This window comes from Macrotis lagotis, chromosome 1 (genome assembly GCF_037893015.1).
Source record: "Macrotis lagotis isolate mMagLag1 chromosome 1, bilby.v1.9.chrom.fasta, whole genome shotgun sequence".
Classification (NCBI taxonomy): Eukaryota; Metazoa; Chordata; class Mammalia; order Peramelemorphia; family Peramelidae; genus Macrotis; species Macrotis lagotis.
In genome coordinates, this window is record NC_133658.1 from 933,676,131 (window position 1) to 933,703,553 (window position 27,423).

Here is a 27,423-nt window from a genome sequence, read left to right on the forward strand (position 1 = left end):
ATTAAGGTTAGCAATACCTATTGATTTGCTGGTTGTCTCTCCCATTAGTAGACTTATTCTTTCCACTCTATTCCCAGCATTTAACTCAATGATTGGCATATAGTAGGCCCTTAGTAAATGTTTATTAAGGATTAAGTGTTGTCAGAAAGAGGGACAGCTGTGATTCATTTGGGTGACAAAATCATCAATCTCTTTGTCCCTTGGCAAGTCACTTAACCCTGTTTGCCCCAGTTTCTTCATCTGTAGAATGAACCAAGAAAACCCAAAAAGATGTCACAAGGAGCTGGACATGACTAAAAATCATTGAACAATAACAAATAATTAAGGATTGAAGAGTTATCAAAGATTTTCACAAGTGTGTTACATTCATAGTGTTTCTCTCCAGTATGAATTTTCTAATGTTGATTGTGATGAGCTCCGTCTGGTTGAAGGTTTTTGTCATATTTATTAAATTTATAGTGCTTCCCTCCAGTATGAATTCTCTGATAATTAAAAAGGGGTGAGCTCTGTTTGAATGTCTCTCCATATTCATTACATTTGTGAGGTTTTTCTCTAGTATAGTTCCTCTTATATTTAGTAAGAAATGAACTCTGCCTTAAAGTCTTCCCACATTTGTCATACTCATGGGGGAATGGGTGTGTGTGAATAGTTCATAGGGATGTAGGGGATGAATAGTTCATAGTTCCTTATATTCATGATTTATTAATTATGTGATATTGAGTAAGGTGTGTATTCCAGCAAAGTTCTTTCCACATTTATTACATTCATATGGTTTCTCTCCAGTGTGAATTCTCTGGGAGGTTCCAATCTGGTGTACACAGATAGATAAATAATAAAATTATGGAAAATTCTTTCAAGAGGAAGGCACTGCTAATAATGGGAAGGCAAAGAAAGGGAGGTGGTCATGGGAGGCCATATGTAAGAGGTTGACTCGCAGAAAACTTGGGATTCTAAGAGGAAGCAAGGAAGAGGGAGGGCATTTTAGGCAAAGGAACAAAGGCATGGCAGTGGGAAATGGAGTACTTGATGAGAGAAGCAGCCAGTTAGTGATTATGCTGGAATGGAAAGCATATGAAGAGAGGAAATATGAAGAAGGACTGCAAGAGCAGGGGGTAGCAAAGATGGGAAAGGTTTTAAATGTAGCCTGAAACGTTTATATTTAATCCTAAAGAGGAAGTTACTGTAGATTTCTAAATGTATGGCAGGGGAAGGGGAAAGGAACAACAGAGTGGTAGCAAGATCAGGCAATAGGGGGCCACTTGAGGTTACTGAATAGAGGATGGGTGACATGGTCAAACCTGAGTTTTAGGAAAATCATGTTATTGGCTGAATGTAGAACGTGATGGAGTAGGGAGAAACCTGAGGGAGACAAGCAGATTCCGCCCTACTCCAAACAGTTACTACAATAATGCAAATGTGATGTAGCAGGACCTGGACAAGGCAGGGGACAGGTCAGGGGAAAGAAAGGGGCATGTTGGGGAGATAGTGCAGAGGTGAAATGGACCAGAGATGCAGGTGAACTGGACCAGAGATGCAGGAGGTGAAATGGACCAGAGATGCAGAAAGTGAAATGGACCAGAGATGCAGGAGGCGAAATGGACTGGAGAGGCTGCAAAGGTGAGATCTTCAGACCTTGCCAATGTGCCTAATTGAACCCCTCCTCCCAGCCTGACATCTGCCATGGGGTGAGGGAAACAAACTCCCCTGCCCTTGCAGGCTCAGCAGCTCCCCAAAATCTTTGTCTCCTGTATTCAGACAGGTAACCAACAAGCATTTATTGGGCACTTACTTGAGCCAGTCACTGGGCTGGGGTGGAGCATACAAAGAAGGGTCCCTGCCCTCAGGGAGCTGACAGTCTAATGGAGGCTACAACATGCAGACAGCTAGACATTGATGAGACATTCACAGGGTAAAAGGGAAGTGCCTCAGGGGAAAGGAAGAAGGCACTAGAAGTAAGGGGAACCCCAAAGGCCTCCTGCAGAGAGTAAGGCAAAGGAGAGGAGGGCAGGCATCACAGGGAAGGGGCACAGCCAATACAAAGCATGGAAGCTCGAGATGGGACATCGTGGGCAGAAGGAAGCTGGAGAAAGCCTGGAGAGACTGGGAACCCAAACAGGATGATCCTGGAAATACTAGAGTGCCTCTGGATTGGTGAGGAGGGCAAGGAGGCCCTGGAGGAAGGGACTGGAGACCAGCTGAATGATTCACTCCCCTAAGGACTTTCCCCAATTCTGACCACAGGAGCTGTCCAGCATCTGAAGGGGTGGTGGCTACAGTCTAAGGGGTTTCAACCAGGGCCAGGATAACCAACCCTGTCCACCGCAGGCCTCTCCCCTCCCCTAGAAAGCCTACACCCACAGGCTCACACCCCCAACACATGCAGGGGCTTCTACCTCCCACTGACTTTCATATGGGTCTGGTAGCTCCGAGGAAAGGGGGCTGGACTACATCCCTACAGGTACTGCTCTACCCTTCTGCCACCTCCATTTCCTCAAGGCTTCTGCAGCCTCACCTGCCTCTAATCTGTGCGGGCCTTTATTGGACTTGGGCCCTGAACAGCAGGAGCCTGGGCTAGATAGCTCGAGGGAGGTGCTGTTTTACAGAAGGGGAAACTGAGGAAGGCTAGAGAAAAAAGAAACCAAAGCCAAGGCTGTCTAGCCTGGTCTAGCCTTGACATTCAAGACCCACTGCAATTGGGCCCTACTCACCCCCACACACATGCCCTGGGGGCTGGCACTCCATCCCTCTTAACTGAACCCAGGGGTGATGATCCAAAGATAGGAGGCTCAAGGTCATGACTGAGCCTGGGACCATCAGAAATAGCCCCTGGGGAATAAGACAACTGTGATTCCTGCCTGAATCTGCCCCCATTCCCCTGGATCTGGTTTGAGCCCCTGGAGCAGGACCCAATGGTTGCCCCCATCCCAAGCCTTCTCTTCTCAAGTCCAACCTCCACAGCTCCCTGCACTCCTTGATCCTGGACTCCAGGTCCCTGGGCCCCTAACAGGGGAACTCAGCTGTCTCCCTGGGTCTCCCCACTCCCTCTCTCCACCTTCTCTATCTCTCCTACACAGGGTCCTTTTTGACTCCCCATGAGAGGGGCAGGGGAGCTCCCAGTGCCAGCTTCCCGGGCCTTGGGAGAGCAGGCCTAACCCCCATTGCCAAGGAGTTCTCCTCTATCCTTAGCCCTTTCAGCTCCCTCCTTTCCAGGCCTGTATAATACTGGGTCCCTCACAGATCCCTGTTTCTTCCTCTATATATGGCCTCTGACCCAGAATCACTCTGGGTCTGAACTGATCAGGCTGGATGTGGGAAATCCAGTCACCTCATCCCCCAAGGATGTGGGCAAAGCTGCCTCTCACCAGGCCCAATAACAAAGGGGAGGACTGGGGGGGGGTTGTCTGGGGCCTAACTGGTCTATTTAGCTCAGAGAAGGTTCAAGGAGAAAGCATTTAGGGGTGAAGGGGTGTCTTGTTCTTGCCCTCCCTCCCCCGCCCAGTGAAGATCTAGATAAGTCTCAAGCTTGGTCCCCTTGGGTGAAAAGCCAGTCTCTTCTCCAGAAGGCAGCCAGGGGGCCGGCCCCAGCCTGTCGCCACCTCCTTAGGAGGGGAGTCATGACCTCCATTGTGCCCTTGGAACTCAAGTCTTCTCCAGGACATGCCAGGAAATGACCAGGCTGGGCCTTGAAAGGACAGAGTGGGGGTAAAAACAGGGAGTCAGGACAGGGAGCCCACCTGAGGGAAACAGAGGCCTCTGCCACCAAGAACACACCATTCATATCTAAGAAGAAAGAGCCTTTCCCTCCCCCAGAACAGCTGCCCGTCCTGGTTGACCCAAGATGAGTTGAGGACCATATAAAGGCATCCCAAGAGTGGATGGGTTCTTGGGTTACATAAGGGGAAAGTGCTTCCAGGAATGAAGGGGAAATGGCCCTCTTCCAGTCTGCTTAGCTAGATGACATCTTAAGGGATGCATTTGGTTCTGGGCTGTTTGGGGAGGGATAGTGTGGACAACCTCCCAGCGTCCAGAGCAGGGAGAGCAGGGGAGTTATGGGCCTTGGGCTCAGAAGTGGAGAAGTCCCAGGGAAGCAGACTAGCTTGCCCCTGATGGCCAGATAACAGCTCGGGCTGGACAGGCCTTGAGATAGAGGCATGGGCAGTGGCCAGGCTCTCAGGGAGAGAAGGGCAGGGAAAAGAGGTCACAGAAGGCAGGGAGGGCAAGGAGATGCATCACAGGTGAACAATTTGAGGGGTTTTAGAGGGGTGCCACAGGGCAGGTCCACAGCATGGAGTCCATGCAAAGCAGGGAGGCATTCAACCCTGACAGAGGTCAAGGGTGAGGGCTGAAAGCAGGCTGCAAACAAGGGGAGGTCATGAGGGGGAGGGAAAAAAGAGAAGAGGGCTGGCTGGGGGGAGGAAATGAGGACCAGAGCCAACTCTGGGGCCAGGGGCTGCACAATGACTGGGACAGTCCAAGGGGTCGGGGTTTGGCAGAGGGGAGACTCAGAGAGAAAGGAGTTGGGAGGGAGGGAGGAATCAAGGAGACAAAGGCAGGCAGGGGTGGGCCACATGAGAAGAGTTGGAGGGCAGAGCCTTGGGATGGGGTCTTCGGCCTTCCCCTTCCTTTGGGATGAATAAGAGACAGGGTGCTGCATGGTAGAGAGAGACGCCTCAACTTCCTTGGTGAGTCGTTCTCAGGTATGAAGCTGCTGGAGAAGGTGGGAGCCCTAGCGGAAGGCCCTCCCCTGGTGACCGCACTCCAAGGACTTCTCCCCACTGTGGACCTTCTGGGGTTGAGTCAGGGGAGAGCTTTGGACTAAGGTCATCCCCCACTGGTGGCACTCGTGGGGCTTTTCCCCAACATGAGTCCGCCAGTGGGTGACGAGCGCTGTCCTCCACATGAAGGCCCGACCACAGTCCTTGCAGCCGTAGGGCTTCTCGCCAGTGTGGACTCTCCGGTGCTGGCTCAGGTCAGAGCTCCCCTTGAAGGCCTTCCCACAGGAGGGACACTCGTAGGGCTTCTCACCAGTGTGGACTTTGTGGTGCTCAGTCAGGGAGGAGATGCGGGTGAAGGTCTTGCCGCAGGCCTGGCACTCATAGGGCTTCTCCCCACTGTGGGTCCTCCGGTGTGTGACCAGAGCTGAGCTCCAGGAGAAGGTCCTCCCGCACTCTGGACAGGCATAGGGCCTCTCGCCTGAGTGGACCCTCTGGTGCTTGCGCAGGTCTGAGCTTCCCCTGAAGGCCTTGCTGCATTCGGAACAGGCGTACGGCCTTTCGCCAGTGTGGACCCTCTGGTGTTTGGTGAGCGTGGAGCTCTGGATGAAGGCCTTGCCACACTCTGGACAGGTGTAGGGCTTCTCCCCGGTGTGAATCCTCTGGTGCTCGAGGAGGTTTGACCGGCACCGGAACCCCCGCTCACACTGGCCGCACACGTGGGGCTTCCCCCCAGAGCCAGCTCTCGGCCGCTCCCTAAGGGCTGAGATTGACCCAAAGTCCTCTTTTCTCAGGGCATCACCACCTTGACCAGCAGTGACCTTCCTGACACAGACCCTCCCCTGGGCAGCCACACCAAAGCCTGGCAGTGATCTCTCCTCTTCCCAAAGGCTCTCCTGAATGACAAGGTTGGAGTCGGGCCAGGAGCTCTCCCCATCCTCTGTGCACCCCTGCATGTCCTTGTCCTGGGGGGAGACGCCGGCTCTCTGGGGCTCCCTGGAGGGACTTTCCTTCAGCTTCCCTGCTATGTCCTCCCTGGCTCCCATCAACACAGGGCCCTGGGGGCCACCCTCTTCAGGGGCTGGCTGGGGATGGGGCATTTCGTGGTCAGCCTGAAAAAAATGAAGAGATGCAGATATCAGGGGCACAGGAGGATGAGGAGCATTTAGTAGTCTCTTAAAGGACCCGAGCCCCAGTCTCTCAGATCCTCTACTTCATCACTGGCCATCCTTAGGAGAGCACCCATCATCAGGCTCCAAGATACCTCGGCAACTCCCTCATCTTATATTTTTGAGGTAATTAGGATTAGTGACTGTCCCAGGGTCACACAGCTAGTGAGTGTCTGAGGGTGGATCTGAACTCAAGTCCTCCTGACTTCAGGGTTGGTGCTCTGTCCACTGCAGGACCTTGCTGCTCCTCATCCTTATTTTATTGAGAAGGAAACTGAGGCAGCCCAGAGAGAGACACAAACTGTCCTGGGTCACATGGGTAATATCACACCTGGGTGGTCTGCAACTCTCCTCCATACCTCAACTCAGGGTGGGATGGTGAACTGGGAAGCCAAGAGGCGGGTCTCAGAAGAGCTGAGAAGCAGCAGATCCTGGAGGGGGGAAAGGGTCACCCCATTTCTGAAGGCTTGGCCTGTGAATGAGGGGTCAAGCTGATCACACTGGGAGCCCCAGAAAGGACAGTGGCCCACTGACCTATTTGAGGAGAGGAGCACTGTGGGCCTCCAGGTACCTTCCAAGTCTATGATTTGGAGCCTGGAGGGATGAATTTGAGACCTAAAAGGAGATGAGGGCCACAGCCAGAAGGAAAACTGGGGGGGGAGGTGATGAGAGGTGGCCACTCCCCATGCCCACCCAGCCCACCAAGGCTGCCAAACTGGGCCTAAATCATAGCATCAAGACCAGGGAGGGCCTTCAGAGGCAGCTCCCCCAATGGAGGCAGCCCCGGAGAGGGGGGTGACCAGATCCAGTATTCATTCCTGGACACCTAGATCTTGTTTGCCCTCAGGAAACAGAAAAGACTGAGGCAGTCCCAGGGAAGAAGGGGAGCGGTGGGGGGGAGAAGGGGAAGTGGGGACCCAGCCCAATTTCCCCAGGGAGGACAGAAGTGCGCACAAGTGCACAGCCACTAGGATGGGGGACACAGGGACCTGGGGAGCTGCTGGAGGGGCATCATCCCTCAGCCTCCTACCTTCATGGTTCCTCAAAGAGTAGGAAGAGACCCCAAGAGTCACAGGGAGGCTGCTGGGAACTAGAGGCCAGGGGCTCTCTCCCCCATTCATAGGTTGGGTAAGGGAGAAACTCAGACTGGGAGCCAGAAGGTGCCAGGTCCTCCAGACAAAAATCAGGACTCAAACTTGGAGCTTCTTGCTGGCCCCTTTCCTCCCAAATTCAACTCCCCCATTTTATGGGAGGCCCAGAGTGGGCAGGAAGCCCCAGAGTCACCCAGCAACCCCAGTGTTCTTAGAAAGCATCAGTCCATCCCACCTCCCTCAACCCAGACTTGTCAGAAGCAGATTGGATCGGCCCTGTTCTGTCTTGTGCTCCCCTCTGCCTGCCTCAGTTGCCTCATCTGAAAAATGGGGATCATAGCACCTCCCCCCAGGATCATTGTGAGGCTCGAAGGAGATAATAATGGCAAAGTGCTTACTTAGCCCAGGGGCTGAAGCTTGAGGTGAGGGGAGTGGGGGGGGCACCATGACCAACTGGAGCAGGCTCAGCCCCTTCATCTATTCCTTCAGGAAAAGCTGGGTCAGATCATTGATCTTGGGGTCCCAAAGGAGGCCAGGCATTTCCCAAGTAGGCCACAGTACCCCAGGGTAGGGAATTCAGGAGCCCCAGGGGACCCTGCTGCTGAGGTGACTGTCTCCCAATCTTCCCTACTCTTGCAATGGCCCTTGGCTCCAGTCATAGCTGTGAGCCCTGCCCCCCATGCCGGTCACTTGCTGAACCCCAGAAGACTAATTATGAACCTGAGGATCTGGAAAAGGGGGGAAAGATAGATAGGACAGACAGAGGAGAGACAAAAGAGGAGAGGGGGAGAGAGAGAAGGGGGGGGAAGAAAGAGAAATGGAGGGGGGAAAGGAAAGGGAGAGGAGGGGGAGAGGGATGGGGGAGAAAAAGGGGGAAAAGAAGAAAGAGGGAAAATATAAAGGGGAGAGGAGAGATAGGAAGCAGGGAAGGAGAGGGGAGAGGAGGAAGAGAGGCGAAGGGAAGGATCCCAACCTCCCCCCCCCCCCAGTTCCTTGAGGAGGGATGAAAGAAATGTTTCACTCTAGATTGACATCCAGCAGCCCAGAGAGGCTAAGCATTTATTAAGTCCTAACTGTATGCCAGACACTGAGCTGAGCAGCTGAGCTGCCTTGGGGCTACCTGGGCTTCCCCTCATGGGCCTCAGTGTCCATGGAATACGAGAGGCTGCCAGGCACCAGAGTGCCAGGACCCTACTGCTGACCCTAAGCACATCCAGAAGTAAAGGCCATCTCTAGTGTCCAGAGGACTTCCAGACTAGGCAGCCAGGGCAGGCCTAGGCACCCATGCTCCATGAAGATACAAAAGGAAGTTTAGACTGGAGAAGAAGGGTCCTCTGAGTATCTGGAGGGGGATGGTGGAGGCCCCTTTGGGCTCATTGTCAAATGGGTTGCCTCTGGAATCTGGGATGCTCAAGTAGAAGAAGCCCCCTCCCCAGCTCCAACTCTCCACCCCTTCATCAGGAACAGAAAGATGGATGATCTGCTGGCCTTGGCTGAAGCCATGGAGGACCCCAAGGTGGTCTACACACACATGTGCTGACCATCCATCTGTGGGCTGCCTTCCAGGTGACCACACACAAGATTTTTGAAGCTCTGAGCTGGTGGGGACTACAGTGGCCAGCTAGCCCAGCCCAGCCCTGGGCAGGAACCCTGGAAAGGGGCAGTCCCCTTTCTGGTTCCTCGTGGCAGGTTCCAGAGATCCATATACATTCACCCACCATGGAAGGGCACTGAGAAAATGAAAAAGCTTGAGGGACTGAGACCAAAAGGGAAGGTAGAAGAAGGCAATGAGAGGACCCAACCATCATAAGCAGGGGTCTGGAGTCCCACTCCAGCCTGGGTCACCAACAGGAAATAATGGTCTGAATGGACCAAGGAAGTTGGGACCCTGGACAGAATTCAAGAAAAGAGGGAAGTTGGTCAGAGATGGGGCCTCGGACTTGGTTAGCTAGAGCGCAAGACAAGGAGCCAGACGAGTGCAGCAACCCAAAGCATCGAGGCAAGAGAAGAGAAAATGCAAGAAGAGAATGGGGCCATGCCCAAAAACCAACAGGTTGGATGGGCAAGAAAGGATGGAGGGATGGTGCAGAAGAAGGGAGGAAGGGAGAAGGTTGGAGGGGGGAGGGAGAAGGGGGAAAGAAGAGAAAAGGGGGATGGAGGAAGCCAGAGAGGGAGGGAAAGAGGGAGACAAGGAGGAAGTGAGAGAGAGGAGAGGGAGAGAAGGAAGGAGAAGGGAAGGAGGGCAAGGGAAGACCTAGGGAGAGCCTGAGGTAGTACCAGGGCTGAGCCCTCGCTCCTAGATTAAGGAGATCTAAGTGGATTTGTAAAAGACAAAGAGGCAGTGAGAGGAGGGGTGCAGACCGAGGAGGAGGTGGAGGCCAGCGATGGAGGCTGGTGACCTCTGGCGAGGCAAGAGAGCCCCTCCATCTAGGCTCGGGAGTGCAGCCTGTGATGCTGGGTCAGGTCTGAGCTGTAGCGGAAGGCCTTCCCACAATGGCCACACTCGTAGGGCTTCTCGCCAGTGTGGATCCTCTGGTGCTGGGTCAGGTGGGACCTCTGGATGAAGGCCTTTCCACAGACGCTGCACTCGTAGGGCTTCTCGCCAGTGTGCGTCCGCTGGTGCTCAATCAGGTAGGAGCTCACACTGAAGGCCTTCCCACAGTCCTGGCACTCGTAGAGCTTCTCACCAGTGTGTGTCCGCTGGTGCTGGGTGAGGTGTGAGCTCTGGACAAAGGTCTTCCCACAGTCCGGACACTCGTAGGGCTTCTCCCCACGGTGGCTCCTCTGGTGAGTGAGGAGGGCCGTCTTCCACATGAAGGCTCTCCCGCACTCATCACACTCGTAGGGCTTCTCACCGGTGTGAACCCTCCGGTGCTGGCTCAGATCGGAGCTGCCCTTGAAGGCCTTCCCACACTCGGCACACTCGTAGGGCTTCTCGCCTGTGTGGACCTTGTGGTGCTCGATGAGGGATGAGCTCCGGCCAAAGGCTTTGCCGCACTCTCCGCACCGATAGGGCTTCTCTCCTGTGTGAATCCTCTGGTGCTTCCGGAGGTCCGAGCTCCAGCGGAAGGCTTTCCCACACTCTGGGCAGGTGTAGGGCTTCTCTCCAGTGTGAACTCTCTGGTGCAGGGCCAGAGAGGAGTTCTGCATGAAGGTTCGCCCACACTCACCACACTCGAAGGGCTTCTCTCCAGGGCCAACCCTCCGGTCTGGGCTCGGGTCCAGGCTCCCCGGCAAGGCTTCCCTGCACTCACCACCACCCCGACTCTGCTGGGTCCCGGAGGGCAGACTCTGCCCCTCTTGTCCTGCAGCCTCTGAGCTAGGGGTTCTCTCTCTGGGAGGCTGTGGACACAAGTGGCCTTCCTCCCCACTGGGGCTCTTCCCTGGGGAGGAGGATGCTGCCAGGGTCCATGCTGTGTACTTGGGACCAGGTGACCTTGGAGTCTCCCCACCAGGGCCTTCCCTCTGCCTCCCTACTGAGTTCTCGTGTCCAAATGCCTCAGCAAATATGGGCCCCAGGGGCCCAATCCCCTCTAGTCTTTCCATTCCCGTCCCTGGGTCTTCAGAAATGTCCTCTCGCAGAGTGGATGCCTTGGTCTCAGTCCTAGCCTCCCAGTCTGAAAAAGATTGAAAATGCACATGTCACCGTTTCCGGCACCGGGAAGAGGGAGGGGAGGCAACTTAAGCAGCTCCAGGGGCACAGGAGCTGGTGACAGGGGGCAGAGCTGGATGGGACACAGCTGTCCAGGAGTGGGGGGGGGCTGCCAGGCAGAAGATTCACGAGCCCAAGGAGGGAGAAGCAGCAGATGGGTAGGTGGGTGGTAACCAAGATGGCCACTCCTGTCCCACAGCAGAGGGGTATTGGGTGGTCTCAGTAGGAAGGGGGAGCCCCTGCCATGGTCTCCAGATGGGGTGGCTAGGTGGAACAGTGGATAGAGCACCGGCCCTGAAGTCAGGAGGACCTGAATTCAAGTCCTGCCTCAGACACTTAATAATTACATAGCCGTGTGACCTTGGGCAAGAAAAAAGGTCTCCAGATTACAAAGCATCCCCTTCTCAGGCATTCTAGGACAACCACCTCCCTAACAGGACTCTGGGGTTCTATTGTGCCCATTTCACAGATAAGAAAACTGATTCTCTGAGGGTACAGGACTGGCAAGTGGCCAAGCTGGGGGCCTCAAGCCAGGCTGGAGACTTCTTGCTATGAGGGCTGGGCTGCCTTTCCAGAGGAATTGGAGTGGGGGCTCACAGTGAGGGGAGAGAGATCAGAAGAGTGAGGGACTGACTCTTCTGGGTGCAGACTGAAGTCCTACCTCCCAATGGGAAGTCAGGGTCTCTCTGCAGGTCACTGACCACCCTTCTCAGACCTTGGCCCCCCTGGCCTTCCCTCACACAATGTCCTGCTCCCTGGACTGGGAGAAGGTCCAGAGGAACCAAAGCATGGCTCCCGGCTCCCTTCTGGATTCCCTGGCAAGGGGATGGGAACTTGGGCAGGAAAGACACCGAGACCCTTGACGTCAAAAGGGGAAACTGAGGAGCCTGGTGGCTGGGTCACAGTTCAAGACCAGATCCTTAGCTCAGAGCCAGCCTCCTTTCCAGAGCTGGGAGAGAGACACATTTTACAGAGAAAGAAACTGAGGCTTCCCAGGCAGCAGGGCAGGGGACCAGAGGTCCTAGATGTGAATCTAGGTTTTCTCAGTTTCCCCTTTTGTGAAATTAAGGGTTGGAGTACCCAGTGAAGCAGGAAATGTCATGAGCCCCCTTTCTGAGGCCAACCCCAGCCACCAGCCCCTGGCCCCAACCTCCCAGGGCAGGGCAGGGCAGGACAGGGACTGAGTCTCCTGGGCTCTGGCCACTCTCTGGAGTCACACTGGCCTTGTACCCCGCCCAGAGCAGCGGATTCCAAGCAAGGCTGGGGCAGAGACCTTGGACTGAGGAGACCAGGCGTCAGGGTTTTCTCCTCCATCCCTGCCCCTCCCCCCAGCCCTGAGCAGGCTCTCCTGGGCTCAAGAGTTCAGATTTGGGAAATCACCACACACAGCCCTCCCCAAGCAGCACCCAACCCTCAGGGACGCTTGTCTCACCTGGCCTCAATCTTTCCCCCTGGGCCCCTCCCACCTGCCTTGTGTGTGCCCATGCAGGGTCCCCCTCCTGGACAACCTGTTCCTCACAGAGGGCAGGCTGAAGGTAAGCCTACATCCAGGACCTAAGCCGAGAAGGGTCAGTGGTTGGCTCATGTCCGGGATCTCTCCACTCTCCCACCAGAGTCCGAAATACCCGGAGCCAATCCTCCAAACCAGACCAAGTCCTGACCTGGGAAACAAACGCCAGCCCAATTTGGCATCGGGAGACAGAACAGCCTGTGGTCCCTGGGGACGTCCAAGAGTAGGCTGTGCCAGGCAAGCCCTGAGGATACTGAGGCAGAAACCTGTCTCTGCCCAAATCCACCACCTAGAACAGGAACAGGCTTCCTTCTGAAAAGGGGGAGATTTAGGGACCTAAGGGAAGCTGAGGAGCTCTCAGGAGAGAGAGAGAGGCGCCCATCTGGACAGCAGTGGGGATTTTACAGGATGGAGGAGGTGTGGCCATGTCCGTAGTAGGAGTGAGAGATGAAAGAGAAGGGAGAGACGGGAGGGGGGCGATCTGCTAGAGGAGATGGCACAGAAAAGGATCACCTGAGCAGGTGAAGGGGTCAGGGGTCAGTCTTCTTCTTCCATAGAAGACACCTGAGTGATGGAGGAGGGGGAGCTCATGGTGAATGGCCATTTCCTATAAAACAGGAGACAGGGTCTTGGCTCCAAGAGTGGGGCAGAGGTTTGGGAGGGTGAGCTTACAGGGGAGATGGAGGATTGTGGGGCAGCAGTGAGGGCCCAGTGGCGTTGTCACATGAACTTATGGTGGGCCCATGTGTGGGGGAGTAAAGGCACCTAAGGGTGGGAGGCTTGATTGGGCTTGTAGTTAGAGGTGGAGGTGAAGTGGTTCACCAAGGGGGTCCAGCTGAGGAGAAGAGGAGGCAGAGGGCCTGGGGAGGGGTCGAGGGCCTAGGTCTGGTGAAGATGAAGTCATGTGAGAGGAGCCAGAGGGAGTGGGGAGAAGCCAATAAATTATAGTAGGATAAGGGGGCTTCAGAGTTCTAGTCCATGGAGAGGCTATAGCAAGATCCAGGGGTGACCATCTTTGTGTCAAAGTGGGTGGAGGTTTGGGTGTCAATGTGTATGTTGAAGTCCCCTTCAGGGCAGGATTTGGGGAGCAAAGGCTAGGTGGGGTATGATCTCACTGAGGAAGGAAGGGGTGCATATGGGTAGATGTGAACAGTAAGAAGCACAAAGGAGGAGAGGTCACCAAGTGATGGAAGGAGAGAACTTTGGGAGTAAGGAGAGTCCCGGCTCCTGCTCCCATCAGTGAGGAACCGAGGTGGATTAGGGGTCCAGGACTGAGGAGGGAGGGTGGTCATCTTGAGGGAGCCATGGTCCATTCAGAACCAGGAGATGGAAGGAGCAGGAGACAAAAGATGTAAGAGCAGAGCCAGCCTGCTAGCTAAGGAGCAGGCATTCCAGAGGGCACCGCGTAAGGGGAAGCTGAGAGCTGGGGGAGATGACCTTGGACACTTAAAAATTACCTAGCTGTGTGGCCTTGGGCAAGCCACTTAAATCCATTTGCCTTGCAAAAAAACTAAAGCAAAAAAAAGTAAGAATTTTTTGTCATAAATGAAATGAGAGTGCTAGAGGAAAAAAAAGGAAAGAAATAAGAGCTATGGAAGAAAGAACTGGAAAGGGAATTAACTGCTTGGCTTAAGAGGCAGAAAAACCTTGACTAAGCAACAAATTCACTGAAAATTATAATGGACCAAATCACTCCATGGGACAATAAGAAGTATTAAAGCAAAAATCAAAAGGAACCGTAAAGTATCTCAAAGAAAACCTGTGAGATAATTTAAGAGATTGAGGACTATTTAAGGATAACTGAATAATGGGAAATCCATGAACAAAACCAATTCCAAACAGCATATTTCAAGAAATCATACAACTACCCAGATCACTTGGAATTGCTTGGAAAAAGAGGGCAATAGAGATATTTAAAGAATCCCAGTCCTCCTGAAAGAAACCCCCAAAAGAAATTTCCCAAGAATATCACAGAATTTCTAGATTAAAGAAAAAATTACTGCCAGCAGCCAAAAAAGAAATAATTCAAATATGATGGCATCCCAGTCAAGATCACAGAGGATTTCTCCATCCTTACTATAAATAAAGACAGAGTTTGCCATATGATACTCCAGAAGGCAAAAGTAGCCTGTCCAACAAAACTAAGTATAATCCTACAGGGGAGGGGAAATGGATCTTCAATGCAATAGAAGAGATCAAACATTCCTGAAAATAAAAAAAAAAACAGGAATGCATAAAAATTTTGAAATGAAAAAACAGGACTCAAGAGAAACATAAGATAATGCTAAGTGAGCAATCATAACAACTAGAAGGAGGAGAGAATTTACATTCTGCTGGGGGAAATGATCTGTCGTCCCCTCAGAACTCTGGAGGGATTCTGATTAGACTTCAGGCTGGGAGTGGTTCTTTAATAATATCTTAAAAGAAAGGGAAGGGAAGAAGTCTAACTATGGAGAAAGGAAGAGGAGGGATGGGAAAGGGAAGGGGGTGTGGAGAGGGGGTAAACTGGTCAGAGATGGGAAGAACTCACCCAGCCTCAATCAGAGACAGATTTCACTGGAGGAAACAGAAGGGGGGGGGGCAGGTAGATTAAGGAAGGGGCTGATTTCAGAGAAACCTGGGAAGACTTTGCAGAGGGAAGGGAGCAGAAGCAGGAAAGCCATTTGTATGTGACGAATGGGGTAAGACTTCAGACCTTGAGAGCCCAGGGAAGGGACAATAGCACTACCAGGCTGGCTACCAAGGGTAGCTACTCCTTGGTGTGAAGCTTCAGATGCTGAATAAAGTAGGAGATATGGCCAAAGGATTCCACAGGTCTCAGCTTGAGCATGACCTCCTGTCATTCATTTGCTTTGACATGTGGAAATTATTTGGTTAAAACAAGATTTCATTTTTCCTTCTTTTGCAATAGGAAGAATAATCATCTTACAAATTTAGAATCTTGGAGGCTCATTTGGCGCTCTCTGCATTTCTACCATCTGACTCTGCTTAGCTCTGGAGTTGGGGTAAGCCATGGGCACTGATGCCCCAGCAGCCTTCTGAGACACAGGTACATGTCTTTTATGCATGTCTTTCAAGGAAGGAGAGCAAGTCAATGTTTCCTGATAGAAAAATAATTAAAACTTTTAAAAAAGAATTCCTGTAATTGGGAGGGCTTGACTCAGCAGCCTCATCACACACACACACACATACACACATACACACATACACACACACACACACACACACACACACACACACAGATACTTCCTCAATAAGGGTTCCTATTTGTAGGCCTCCAAGGAGAAGACCCCCCTCCCTTCTCCTCAGGACATCCCTTCCTCACTACAACAGATGGGTTAGGTGCTGTCTGCCCTGGAGCCTCAATCTCTCCAAAGCATCCTGCCTTGACTCCTGGCTCTGGTGTCCGAGTGACCACCCTTCAGGTACTTGCTCTATCTCTTTGTCTTTCCATTCTAAAGAAGACCTGTTCCTTCCACTGATCACCTCCCCCATCCCTCCCAGCATGGGCTCCTGGCCCTTCCAAACTTCCTCTCCTGGATTTGCTCCAAGCCTCCAATGCCCCTCTCAAACAGGGCCCAGCACTCCAGATAAGGTCTGAATTCTCACCCTCTCAGGTTTCTTCACCAGCCCGAGACCTTGGCCATTTCAGACCAGCCAGGGCTGGTGCTGCTGCGATCCCCATTTTAGAGATGAAGAAAACAAAAGTGTAGTAGTCATGATCACAAAGCTAGTAAATGTCTGAGACTGGATTTGAACTCGGGTCTTCCTAACTCCAGTGCTCTAACCACTGGATCACCTAATTTCTAGACAGAGGATGTGAAGGAAAGCTTTGGAAAGGACTGGCATCTCCCAGCTGATTTAGGATCTACATCAAGACAAGGGAAGGGACAATGGCACTGCCAGGCTGCCTACCAAGGGTAGCTACTCCCTGGTGTGAAGCTTCTGATGCTGAATAAGGTAGAAGATATGACCAAAGGCTTTACTACAGACACTGCACTTGTAAGGCTTCTCCCTGGTGTGTGTCCTCTGGTGATCTCTGGATATTCCCACACTCCTTGCATTCGTAGGGTTTCTCCCTGATGTGAGTTCTCTGCTCTGAAGAGGCCTTCCCACAGTTCAGGCTTCTCCCTGCTGTGGCTCCTCTGATGAGTGATGAGGGTTGTCTTCCACATGAAGGCTCTCCCACACTCTTCACATTCATAGGGCTTCTCCCCAGTGTGGTCCTTATGGCCCTAGATAAAGGGACAAGCTCTGGCCAAAGGCTTTGCCACGCTCTCCACCTAGATTCAGCCTTTCTCCACTGAGTTCTCTGAGTCTGATAAAGGGAGCTGCACCTGAAGGTCTTCCCACACTCACCCCATTCATAGGGTGTGAGTCCTCTGGTGTGAGTCCTCTGGTGTTTTCTCAAGTCCGAGCTCCCCGGAAGGTGTCCCCACATTCTCTGTGTGGAGGGCTTCTCTCCAGTGTGAATTCTCCAGTGGCCAATAAGGGCAGATGACAACTTGAAGATTGAACATTTTTCCACGCTCCTCACACTCACAGGCATTTTCAATTGGATGTGAACTCAGTGTGGAATTCTCCCCACCTTATCTCCCAGTCTGGGGCTCCTCTCCCATAGGCCCCGTCTCCTGGGGAACAAGGTTGAGCTTCTCCCGGATCTCCCCAACCAGGGTGTCACCAGGACATAAGTTCTGGGCACTGGGTTCCCTCTGAGTCCTCCTCACCCAAACTTTAAATCCTGCCCTGGAGGTGTATTCTCACTACAGGCTTTTCCAAACATGGGGTCTTGGGGAACATCCCCTCTGAGTCTTTAGAAATGACCGGCACTTGGGTTGTCCCCTTGGGGACAGTCTGAAAGACATAAAAACCACACATGTTCCCTGGACTGGTAGGAATGAAGGAAAAGCAGGTGGCAATGTGGGCAGTCATCCCACGTGGTGATGGTGGGGTAGAGCTGGCCCCCAGAAGGGAGAGAAAGCCCAGGGGATGGAGCTGGGGTAGCCACTGGCCAGGGGTCCAGTGAAGGAGCTGAGGCTGAACCACCTGCCAGCAGTCCCTCAGTCTTCATCTTCCTGCCCCATGGGGTCACCTCCTCCCCACTTTCCCTGCCTTACTTTCTCCCATTGGGGGACAGGAGCCACGATTCTGTGAGCTTCTATTGGTACTGCCAGTGATTAGCACATGCTCTGACTGAAGGATCAAACTCCTGAGTCTACCACCCTGGCCATGAGCCTCTTTCCTGACAAGAGTCCTGAAGACACTCTGACTAGCCGACAGGTCTGTCTGTCTGTCTGTTATATTCTCATTCATTCTCTCTCTCTCTCTCTCTCTCTCTCTCTCTCTCTCTCTCTCTCTCTCTCTCTCTCTCTCTCTCTCTCGGCTCCACTGCTCTCCACTTCCTTCAATGTTTGGTCTTTTAGTCTGGTTTCAACTAGCCGAAGGGACCTGGGAGGGAGGGAGGGCTCCCTGAGGGTCTTGGTCACTGCCCCCACCCACCCTGGGTAATGATGGGGGAGGAGGGAACAGGGAAGAGTGGGCCTTGAGGAGGGTCCGGTCTAGTGGGAAGTGAAGCTTGGACAGAGGGGAGAGCCTTCCGAGATCCTAGGGAAGCCAGTTATGTTTCTTCCCCATCATGGTTGGACCATAATGGCCCCCCCAAAGACAACCTTCTAGGGATTTAGAGTCAGGCTGTGCCTTGGGGGCCCAGGCCCCCATCTTCTAGAGATCATTGAGACTGAAGTCAGTAAGACCTGAGTTCAAATTCAGATACTCAATAGCTCTGGACAAGTCACACACTGCTACCGGCCTCAGTTTCCACAACTGTCACATGGGGATCACACCAGCCCCTTGCAAGGATCAGATATTTATAAAGCCCCTCACAGTCCCTGGTGCATCGTAGGCACTGCATAAATGTTGATTCCCACAGAGTCATGAGCACCATTAGGCACCTTCTGGATGGAGGGGCTTCAGTCCTGCTCCCCCCACATACAGCCTACCCAAGACACTCCAGGCCCTCCTGGTGTGTGCAGGCCCCCCACTCAAAGGGGCAGCGGCTGTGGCCTGGACCTCCTCCTAGGTGGGCATCCTCCTGGCTCCTCCCTAGACTCTGACCCTCATGGCTGCACTCCCCCCGGCCTCCCAGCTTTGTCCCACCATGGGGCCAAGCCCGACCAGCCATCTTGTTCCTGAGACACCCCCCCCTCCAAGTTTTCCCCTCCGCTTCCCCCACTGGACAAATGGACCCATGGTCACAGGTCCCAGCCAAAGAAACCCTCTGGGTTCTGGAAACTGTACCTCAAGCGCTTCCCGGTGCCCCATCCTCCAGGCATCCCATGCCCAGATACTCCACTGCTGAGCAGCGGACCCCAAAGTCAGCTATCAACAAGGGGGAGGAAAGGGAAGGGGTGAGACCGCCTCCTCACCCCCAGACATCTGCACAGCCATCCTGAGCAGAGAGAGCCGGCACAGAGCACCACGGTGGGCCTGAAGGAGAGGGGACAGGTCTCCAGCTGAGGCTGTCCCCCTAGAAACCACCTGGGGGTTGGGGGAGGGCTGAAACAGCTTCCCTCTGAGGGGATAGTAACTTCTCAAGGAGAAGGAAATCATGGAAACTCTGGAGCGCCAGCAGAGGAGCCGACAGGAAGGAACCAGGACAGACAACTGGACTTCAGGACGGCTCAATGGGGCCAGAGAGGCCGGGACGGGACCCTGCGGACTCCCAGTAAAAGAGTCTGGGGTCCCATAAGCAGGGGAGAAAGCAAGGACCCAGGGACAGTTGTCACATGTGGGGCTCCCCCCCACGTCTGTGAGTCCTAGATGGATCCTACAGAACCACCCTTCTCTCCTTGAGCCTGTTCTCGCCAATCTGGTGCCCAGGTCTCCCGTGTCTCCACCACACTCCCCCACGCTGGCTCCCTCATTCACTCTGTCTCCTTGTCCCCCAACTCAGTAATCTCTAAGGACTTCCTCTCATTCCCAGGATCAAATCCCCAAGGTTCAAACTCCTTTACAACCTGAACTGCTCCCCCTTATCCAGTCTGTAATCCAACCAAACAGGCTTTGTGGCCGCTCCTCCAGTTGGCCCCCATTGCCACGCGTGGTGTCCCATGACTGGGGCCCCACACCTGGAACCCCACATCCGGCCTCCCTTCAAAGGGCAGCTCCAGGAATCTCCTCCTTGAGACCTTTCCTGAGCCGCTGCCATGACTCAGATGGCTTCACGGAATCATCGTCCGGGTGCGGGCTTCTCAGTGGCAAGGGGCAGGCGCTCTTGTCTCCTTGTACCTACTGCCTGGGCACCACTCAAATGCTCCCAGGCCTTTACCTCCCACTCGGGGACTACTTCAGCAGCCCCCCACCTCCCTGGTCCAGGTCTGGGGACCCAGCAGATGGTCAGGACTGAAGAAAGGGCACTGCCCACAGACTCTGGGTCCTCCCCCCATCCCCTGCCCCAGACTCCCTCTCCCCTTCTTTGCGGACACTTCTTGTGAAGAGTCACCCCCGACTTCTGGAAAACACGGTCCTCCCAGGAGCTCCCCATTATACAGAGATGACCAAGGGGCCCAGAAGGAAAGGTCCTGGCTCCTAATGATCGGTGCCAGAACCTGACCATTTGCTTTTCCTTCTAGCAGCCTCTCCCACCATCCCCGGGGCAACCCCAAGGCAGAGACCTCACTGGGCTGAAGCTCCAGGATCCTGTTGGCACGTCACAGCCTGGGCCAGCCAGACCCACCCCCTTCCCACCTGCTAGACCCTGAACTGGTATCTCATCTGCCACCTCTACCCCTTTGGCCAGCCTGGCCTCCAGCCTGGATTGCCCTCTGAGGGGGCGCTCCCTCAGAATGCCAATCGCTGGGCATCTGTTCTATACCCACCATAAGGGTGTCTAGGTGGCACAGGGGATAGAGCACCGGCCCTGGAGTCAGCGGCGCCTGAGTTCAAATCCAGGAGCCTGTGTGCCCCGCTCTGACCTAACTCCTCAGGGGATGGGGCCCACTGGCTCCTGAGGAGAGGGCAGGGTCAGCGGGGGACGAGGCCTGACAGCCAGGACCCAATAAACTAACAGAGGACAAGGGGGACGCCAGGGAACAGACCTCCATCCATCCCAGGCCTGAAGTCAGAGGAGGTCCAGCTCCGAACCCCTCCAGGGAGACAGAGGCTCCCCAAAGACAACAGAACTAGACCCCACAAAGACACACTGAGAGGAGAGCTGAGAATCCAGCCCCACCCTCAGCACCAAGCTAAGGGCCCAGGAGCCATCTCCACCTGGGGAGGGCCAGCCCTGGGGGGAGGGGGCTGGGCAGGGAGGAGCAGGACTTACCTGGGCAGGTCCTTCCTCTTCCTCCTCCAGCTGGAGCTCAGGGGCCAGTCCTAAGAGAGCAGAGGAAGTCTCAGGGAGGGGAGACCTTTCCTGGAGACCCCAAGACCTGCAGGGAGACCCCACTGCCTGGCGGGGTGATCCAAACCAAGCCCCCAGGCTCGGAACCTCGATTGAGGGCCCACTACGTGCTCCCGCTCCTGGGGTGCTGCCGGTCTAAGGGGGGCTCCAGAAGAGGGGTCCGGAGGGGGCATCAGTCGGAGGGGGTCTGGCAGTGTGACCCTCCCCAGTTTCCTCATGGGGGTCTGCCCCAGGGCCGCGCTCAGAGTAGGCGGGCGGAGACCCCCAGACCCCGAACCGCGCTCCGGCCCCCGGGATGCTGCGGTCTAGGGGGCTCCCCAGAAGAGGGGGCGGCCGCCCCGGAACCCCCTACCCAGGGTGCTCCCACGCCTGGTACACAGCAGGCACTTCATAAATGCTCACTGCGCCTTGAGGCAGCAGCTGCGGGTCAAGGAGGGAAGGTCCGGGGCTGTCAGGGGGTCCCCTGGGGGGACCTCCCCAGACCCTCACCCCACCCCGAGCCCACCCGGACTCACCCGCCCCGGCCCCGGAGCGGGACAAAGCGGACAGCTCCGGGCCTCCCAGCGCACTGCGCCTGCGGCCAGGGAAGCACGGACTACGACCCCCAGCATGCCCCGGGCCCGCGCATGCTCAGGAGAGGCAAGCGGATCGCTTCCTCCAAATCCAACCAGGGGACCTCACTCTCCAAGAGGCTCTGAGGGCTGCTGGGAAATGGAGTCCTGCGAGCCAGGCTGGGCGCAGGCGCAGAGGCCGCCGCGGGGAGGCGGGGAGAGAGGGCTGCTGGGAAATGGAGTCCCGCGAGCCAGGCTGGGCGCAGGCGCAGAGGCCGCCGCGGGGAGGCGGGGAGAGGGCCGCTGACCCTCCTTAAGGGGCACGCACTGCGCGCACACCGCGGCCCCCTCTGCAGCCTCTCCCCGGCAGCCCCCCTAAGTTTCCCAGATCGTTTGGGGGGCAGCCCAGGGGAAGGCCCGAGTTCAAATCCAGACTCCGGGGAGGCCGTGCGCCACCGCCCCCCCACCAAGGTCTTCTGTCCGTGCTGGGAGGGGGCAGCTCTGCCTACAACATAAGGGGATACCCCCGGGTGAAAAGTGGGGGGCCCTGGACCCAGAGGGCCGCCCTTCGGTCTGGCATGGCGTTCCAGAAGACGGCTGGTTGGGGGGAACCCTTAAAAAGAGAAACAGGAAAGGCCTCGGCCAGAGTGAGAGGCCTGCGCCCCAATTCTTGCAAGCTCGTTGATGCGGGGCCCCCCACAACCCAGGGATGGGCCCCCGCAGAAGCCTTGCCCGGGAAGGCCTTGCCTTCTTCTTTCTCTTCTTTTCCTCCAGGGCACATGGAGCCTGGTGAGTCCGCCCGCCTTGAGTCGTGTCTACGCGGCTCTGGGGACCAGGTCTACAGGTGGTCATTTTCCGTCCGAGGAATTAGGACTAGGGGAAGTTGGGGCAGAAGGGACCCCCCTGGGCCAAGTGCTCATCAGATCCCGAAGGCTGGGGCTGCTCTGCTTCCTCTTCCCCTGGGTGGGACCCCGTGGCCCAGAGTCGGCCTGACAGCGCTGCCCTGGCCCTGGACTCGAGGAGCCTCCTTCATCTCACAGCGCGGTTGTGGACTGCTGCCCTTGGCTCTGCTCCCTCCGGTCAGCATCAGAGCCCATCAGTCATTCCGGACACTTATGGTATGATGATGGTCTTTATGGTAATACTCCATGGCATTCGTGCACCGTGACTTGTTCAGCCATGCCCCACTTGATGGGCATCCCCTCAATTTCCAATTCTTTACTACTACAAAAACAGCTGCCATGAATATTTTGGAATATGTAGGGCTTTTCCCCTTTTTTTTACAGTTTCTTCTGGGTATAGGCCTATTGCTGGGTCAAAGGGTATGAACGGTTTTATTGCTCTTTGGGCATAGTTCCATATTGCTCTCTGGAAAGGTTGGATCCTTCACAACTCCACCAGCAATGCATCCATGTCCCAATCCTCCCATAACCTCTCCCACATTGATCATCTTCCCTTTTTCTCATCTTGGCTAATAAGTGTGTGATGCCTCCTTGTTGTTTTAATTAGCATTTCTCTAATCAATAATGATTTGGAGCATTTTGTCATATGATTATATATAGCTTTAATTTCTTCATTTGAAAACTTCCTGTTTGTATCTTTGGATCATTTATCAATTGGGGAATGACTTGTGACCTTATAAATTTACTGTAATTCTTCACTTATTTTAGAAATGAGACCTTTATCAGAACTCCTAGTTGTGAAGATTGTTTCCCAGTTTTCTGCTTTCCTTCTAATTTTGCCAGCTTTGATTTTATTAGTGTAAAACCTTTTTAATTTAATATAGTCAAATCATTCATTTTTCAGTTTAAAATCTGCTCTATTTCTTCTTTGGTCATAAATTGTCCCCCCATTCCATAGATCTGATGGAGTGTTTCTTGGTCTATTAATTTATCTATGGTATGGCTCTTTATGTCTAAATCCTTTATCCATTTGGACCTTATTTTGGTATAGGGTGTGAGATATGGGTTTATGCCTAGTTTTTGCTATACTATTTTCCAGTTTTCCCAACAATTTTTGTCAGATAGTGCATTCTTATCCCAGAGGCTGATGTCTTTGGATTGGTCAAACAATAGATTGCTGTAGTCATTTACTAGTTTTTTTTTAACTTTTCTCTTTTTAAAAAATATTGTATTTTTTAATTTTTAATTTTACAGTTTTTCCCCCAATCTTCCTTCCCTTCCCCACCCTCCCCAGAAGGCATTCTGTTAGTCTTTGGTCTACATTGATCTAAGTTGAATGTGATGAGAGAGAAATCATGTCCTTAAGGATAAGATATCCTTATATCTTGTATTTATCTTAAGGACATCCCTAAGGTTAACAGATAGCAAAAATAACAGGGTTTTTTTTTTTAATATAAGGTAATGTCTGGTTTTTGTTCAAACTTCACAGTTCTTTCTCTGGACATAGATGGGATTCTCCATCACAGACAGCCCAAAATTGTGCCTGATTGTTGCACTGATGGAATAAGCAAGTCCATTAAGGCTAATCATCACCCCCATGTAGCTGTCAGGGTGTACAATGTTCTCCTGGTTTTGCTCATCTCACTCAGCATCAGTTGAACCTACCCTAATCCACTGGTCCATTCCTCTATTTCTTCATCAGTACCAGGCAGTTTTGATGACTGCCACTTTTACTATAGTTTTAGACCTGTTAGAGCTAGGTTACCTTCCTTTACATTTTTTTTTTCATCATTTCCCTTGCTATTCTTGCCCTTTTGTTACTCCATGTTGTTACTTTTGTTACAAAGTAGTTATTTGGTAGTTTGCTCAGTATGGCACTGTATAATTAATTTAATTTGGTTAGAATTGTCATTTTGATTATATTAGCTCAATCTAACCATGAGCATTTGACATTTTCCAATTATTTAGAACTGACTTTATTTGGACGAGAAGAGCTTTATAATTGTGTCCATCCAGTGCCAGGGTTTGTCTTGGTGGGGAAGATTCCAAGTATTTAATGTTATCCATAGTTGTTTTAAATGCAATTTCTCTTTCTATCTCTTGCTCTTGGGCTTTGCTGTTCATGTGTAGAAATGCTGATGATTTATGTGGGCTTATTTTATATCCTGCTACTTTGTTGAATTTGTTCATTATTTCAAGGAGTTTTTTAGATGATTTTCTCAGGTTCTCTAGGTAGACCGTCCTATCATCTGCAGAGTGAGCTTTGCTTCCTCATTGCCTATTCTGATTCCTTCCAATTCTTTTTCTTCTCTTGCATTTCCAATACCATTTTAGATAATCATGGTGGTAGTGGTCCATCCTTGTTCCCCCGCCCCCACCAAGGCCCCTCAGGCCCCTTTCTGTACCCCTTCTCATCCCCCCTCACCATGTGCATCTGACCCTCTTCTCTCCTTGGGGATGGGGACTGGTTTATCCAGGACCCAGCCCCGGCCTTGCACCCAGACAGCCGCATGCCTTGCTCCCAACTACATTTCCGAGCATGCTCAGGGTGGCGCTGCCCAGTCACAGTCCTCGCCCAGGAGTCTGCCCACCCTCCTCTTGGCTCCCCACCCCCGCTGTCTTCTCCCTCTCCCTCCTACACCGCTGAAGAGACTCAGCCCCAGGGGGGACTGCAGAGCACAGGCTTTGGAGACCTGGAGACCTGAGTTCAAATCCAATTTTAGACATTTACTAGCTCTAGGACCCTGGGTTAGGGATCATCACAGCATCTGCCTCAAGGTCTTTGTAAGGATCACAAGACATACTCATGAAGAGCCCAACCCAGGCTTGAGACAAAGGCAGCTCTCTATCAGTGTTACTATTATTTATTGTTATTGGGTATCAATGAACGCACTAGGACCATCCATTTGTCTGTCTGTCCATCCATCCATCCATTTATGCCATCTCAGGCCTGACGAGCCTTGTCTCCTTTGTCAGCTACTACACCGATGGCAAATTCTTCAACTTGAAAAGGCTATAAGCCAAGAGCAAAGTGTACGGAGGGTTGGTGCAGGATCTTCTGTTTGCAGGTGATTGTGCCTCAGTGCAGCCTCTGAAGCTGAGATTCAGCAAAGTATGGATCCATTAGCCAGCACCACACCCTACATGGATGGAACTATTGATTACAGCCAATAGATAAGTTTTGAGAACTGTGGACAAGTTCACTTACCTCGGCAGTGTTCTTTCCAGGGAGGTTCACATTGACAATGAAGTTGACACACTCATTGCCAGAGCTAGTTCAGGATTTGGGAGGCTCTGATTATGAGAGGATAGGTATTAGACTGCCCACCAGACTGAAGGTCTACAGAGCCATTGTCCTGATCTTATTGCTGAATGCCTGTGAAACCTGGACAGTCTACCAGTGCCAGGTCAGAAAACTGAATCGCTGCCATTTAAATTGTCTTAGGAAGATTCTGAAGATCAGCTGGCAGAAGATCCCAGACACAGTTTTTTCCTAGCTAAACTGATGAGCATCCCAACATTACTAAAGAGAGTACAGCCATGATGGGCTGGCCATGTTAAGAATACCATATGTTCGCCTGCCAAAAAGGCTACTTTAGGGAGAACTCACACATGGCAAATGCTCACAAGGGGTCAGAAGTAGTGATACCGAGACACCCTGAAGGTCTCATTGAAGAACTTTAGAACTGGTTGTGCAGCCTGGGAGACCATGGCCCAGCATGGCGTTGAGGATGAGAAAGGCGGAATGGAAGTCGCTCAAAGGAAATGTGCCATCTATAAGTTTAGAGTGAGCACCCCTGATGTTCACATGGACTTTTTATGCTCAACCTGAGGTAGAGTATTCTGAGCTTCTATCAGTCTAATCAGCCACAATCACACACACCATGCCTCATCTCTAATGTAGTAATGTCATTTGTTCTTTGAGAAGATTCCTGCCACTAGGAATCCCAAGGGGCCACCACCCCCACCTGTCCTCTTGACAAGTTGTGGAAGAAAACACTGTAATGATCTGAGAAGGTAGTCACTCCTCAGGGAGAGGGAGGTCCACAGAGCTAGCATTGCCACCTGGCCTTCTCTGGGTCTTAATGGCCTCTTTTGTAAATGGAGGGTAACAATGATAGTACCCACTTTACAGCCTTCTTGTGAAGATCCAAGTAAGGAAATACATCAAAATGGGCTTGTTTTTCAGACAAAAGGTGGGGGCAAAGTGGCTTTCAAGTTCATTTAGCTTAGGAACGGGGCTGTGTAGAGACCATGACCTTGTCTTCTCTTTACCCACTTCATCTACTGGGAGGACTCTCTGGGATGAAAAACTGGGGCAGCCCAAACTCTAGAACTCTTTAAAAGTATATTGTATTGCTATTTTGTTTTGACTTCACCTGCATTTTCCATTCTCCTCCTTTATTGGAAAGAATTTTTAAAAGCAGAAAAATTTCAATACTAACCAATTCAAAAGAAAAAGCTGGTGCTGTATGCACTGTTTCACAAAACCCATGGGCTCCCACCTCTGCTAAGAATCAGGGATATGTGGTTTTCCCAATCTTTTCTATAGGGCCAAACTTTTCCACCTTGCAGCTGGATTGTGGTGGTGGATCTTGTCCCCTAACATAGAGGCACCCTGAGTCTATGCCTCCCATATTCTAATGCTCAGCTTTATAGTTGCTCTGGTAGGAGATCTCCAGGCCACACTTGGCTCTGGCCACAGCTACCAGCTCAGCCTTGGCTGCCTCACTCAGAACTGACCTGCATAACATGCTGGGATTCAGGGCCAGTCTCAGGGAATCCCAAGGTTAGGGACTCTCCTTCTGGGATCTCAGATGAATAACCAAGTCCCTGAACCCTGGCCTTCTGGAGCCACATCCTCCCCACTGGCTAACCCCAGTCCCTCCTCACACCCATCACTGTGCTTCTTGAACATCCTTCCCAAAAGCCCTCACCCCATTCCAGTAACCTGCCCTGGCACACACAACTGAGGCTCTGAAGTTGACAGCTGGGCTGCCTCAGACCCCAGCAAAGCTATTTAGAGCCTTCCTTCCCCAGGTTGCTCTGAGTTCCAGTTGTCTCAGACTGGGGCAGGAAGGTAGGGTGCGGAGGGACTGATGGAAGGGAAGGAGAAAGCTGGGGGGGGGGGGGATAGGTGGATAAATGGCAATCCAGGGGAAGGGAGAGGTTTAAGGGGATGAGGCATGAGAGAGGAGGTTAGAGTGATGTAGTGAGTGAGGGAATGTCCAATCTCTAAACAGAGCAGAACTGGAAGGGGCTTTCTGTCCTGGAGGAGATTATGGGAATACCCAGAGAGGACTTGCCCAAAGTCAACCCTGTCCCAACCCCAATGGCACTCCCTCCTGAGCCATCATGTTTCTTGATAAAGCTCCCTGATCCTTAGAAGAATCTAGGACCTAAGGCAGTGACTGGAATGCCAGGCTGAGAAGCAC

At 52.9% G+C, this 27,423-nt stretch overlaps 1 protein-coding gene across 1 annotated transcript in view; it reads right to left on the bottom strand.

The window, feature by feature from the left end:
• Window positions 1–5,736: 5,736 nt before the first annotated feature.
• The window catches only part of ZNF497 (zinc finger protein 497), a 35,378-nt gene continuing 13,691 nt past the window's right edge, over window positions 5,737–27,423 (bottom strand). The window contains exons 5-6 of the mRNA XM_074220170.1: window positions 9,334–10,137; window positions 5,737–5,824 (exon numbers count right to left, since the gene is read on the bottom strand). Coding sequence (XP_074076271.1) covers window positions 9,400–10,137 — 738 coding nt within the window. The 3' untranslated portion in view covers window positions 5,737–5,824; window positions 9,334–9,399. The remainder of the gene's footprint in view (window positions 5,825–9,333; window positions 10,138–27,423) is intronic.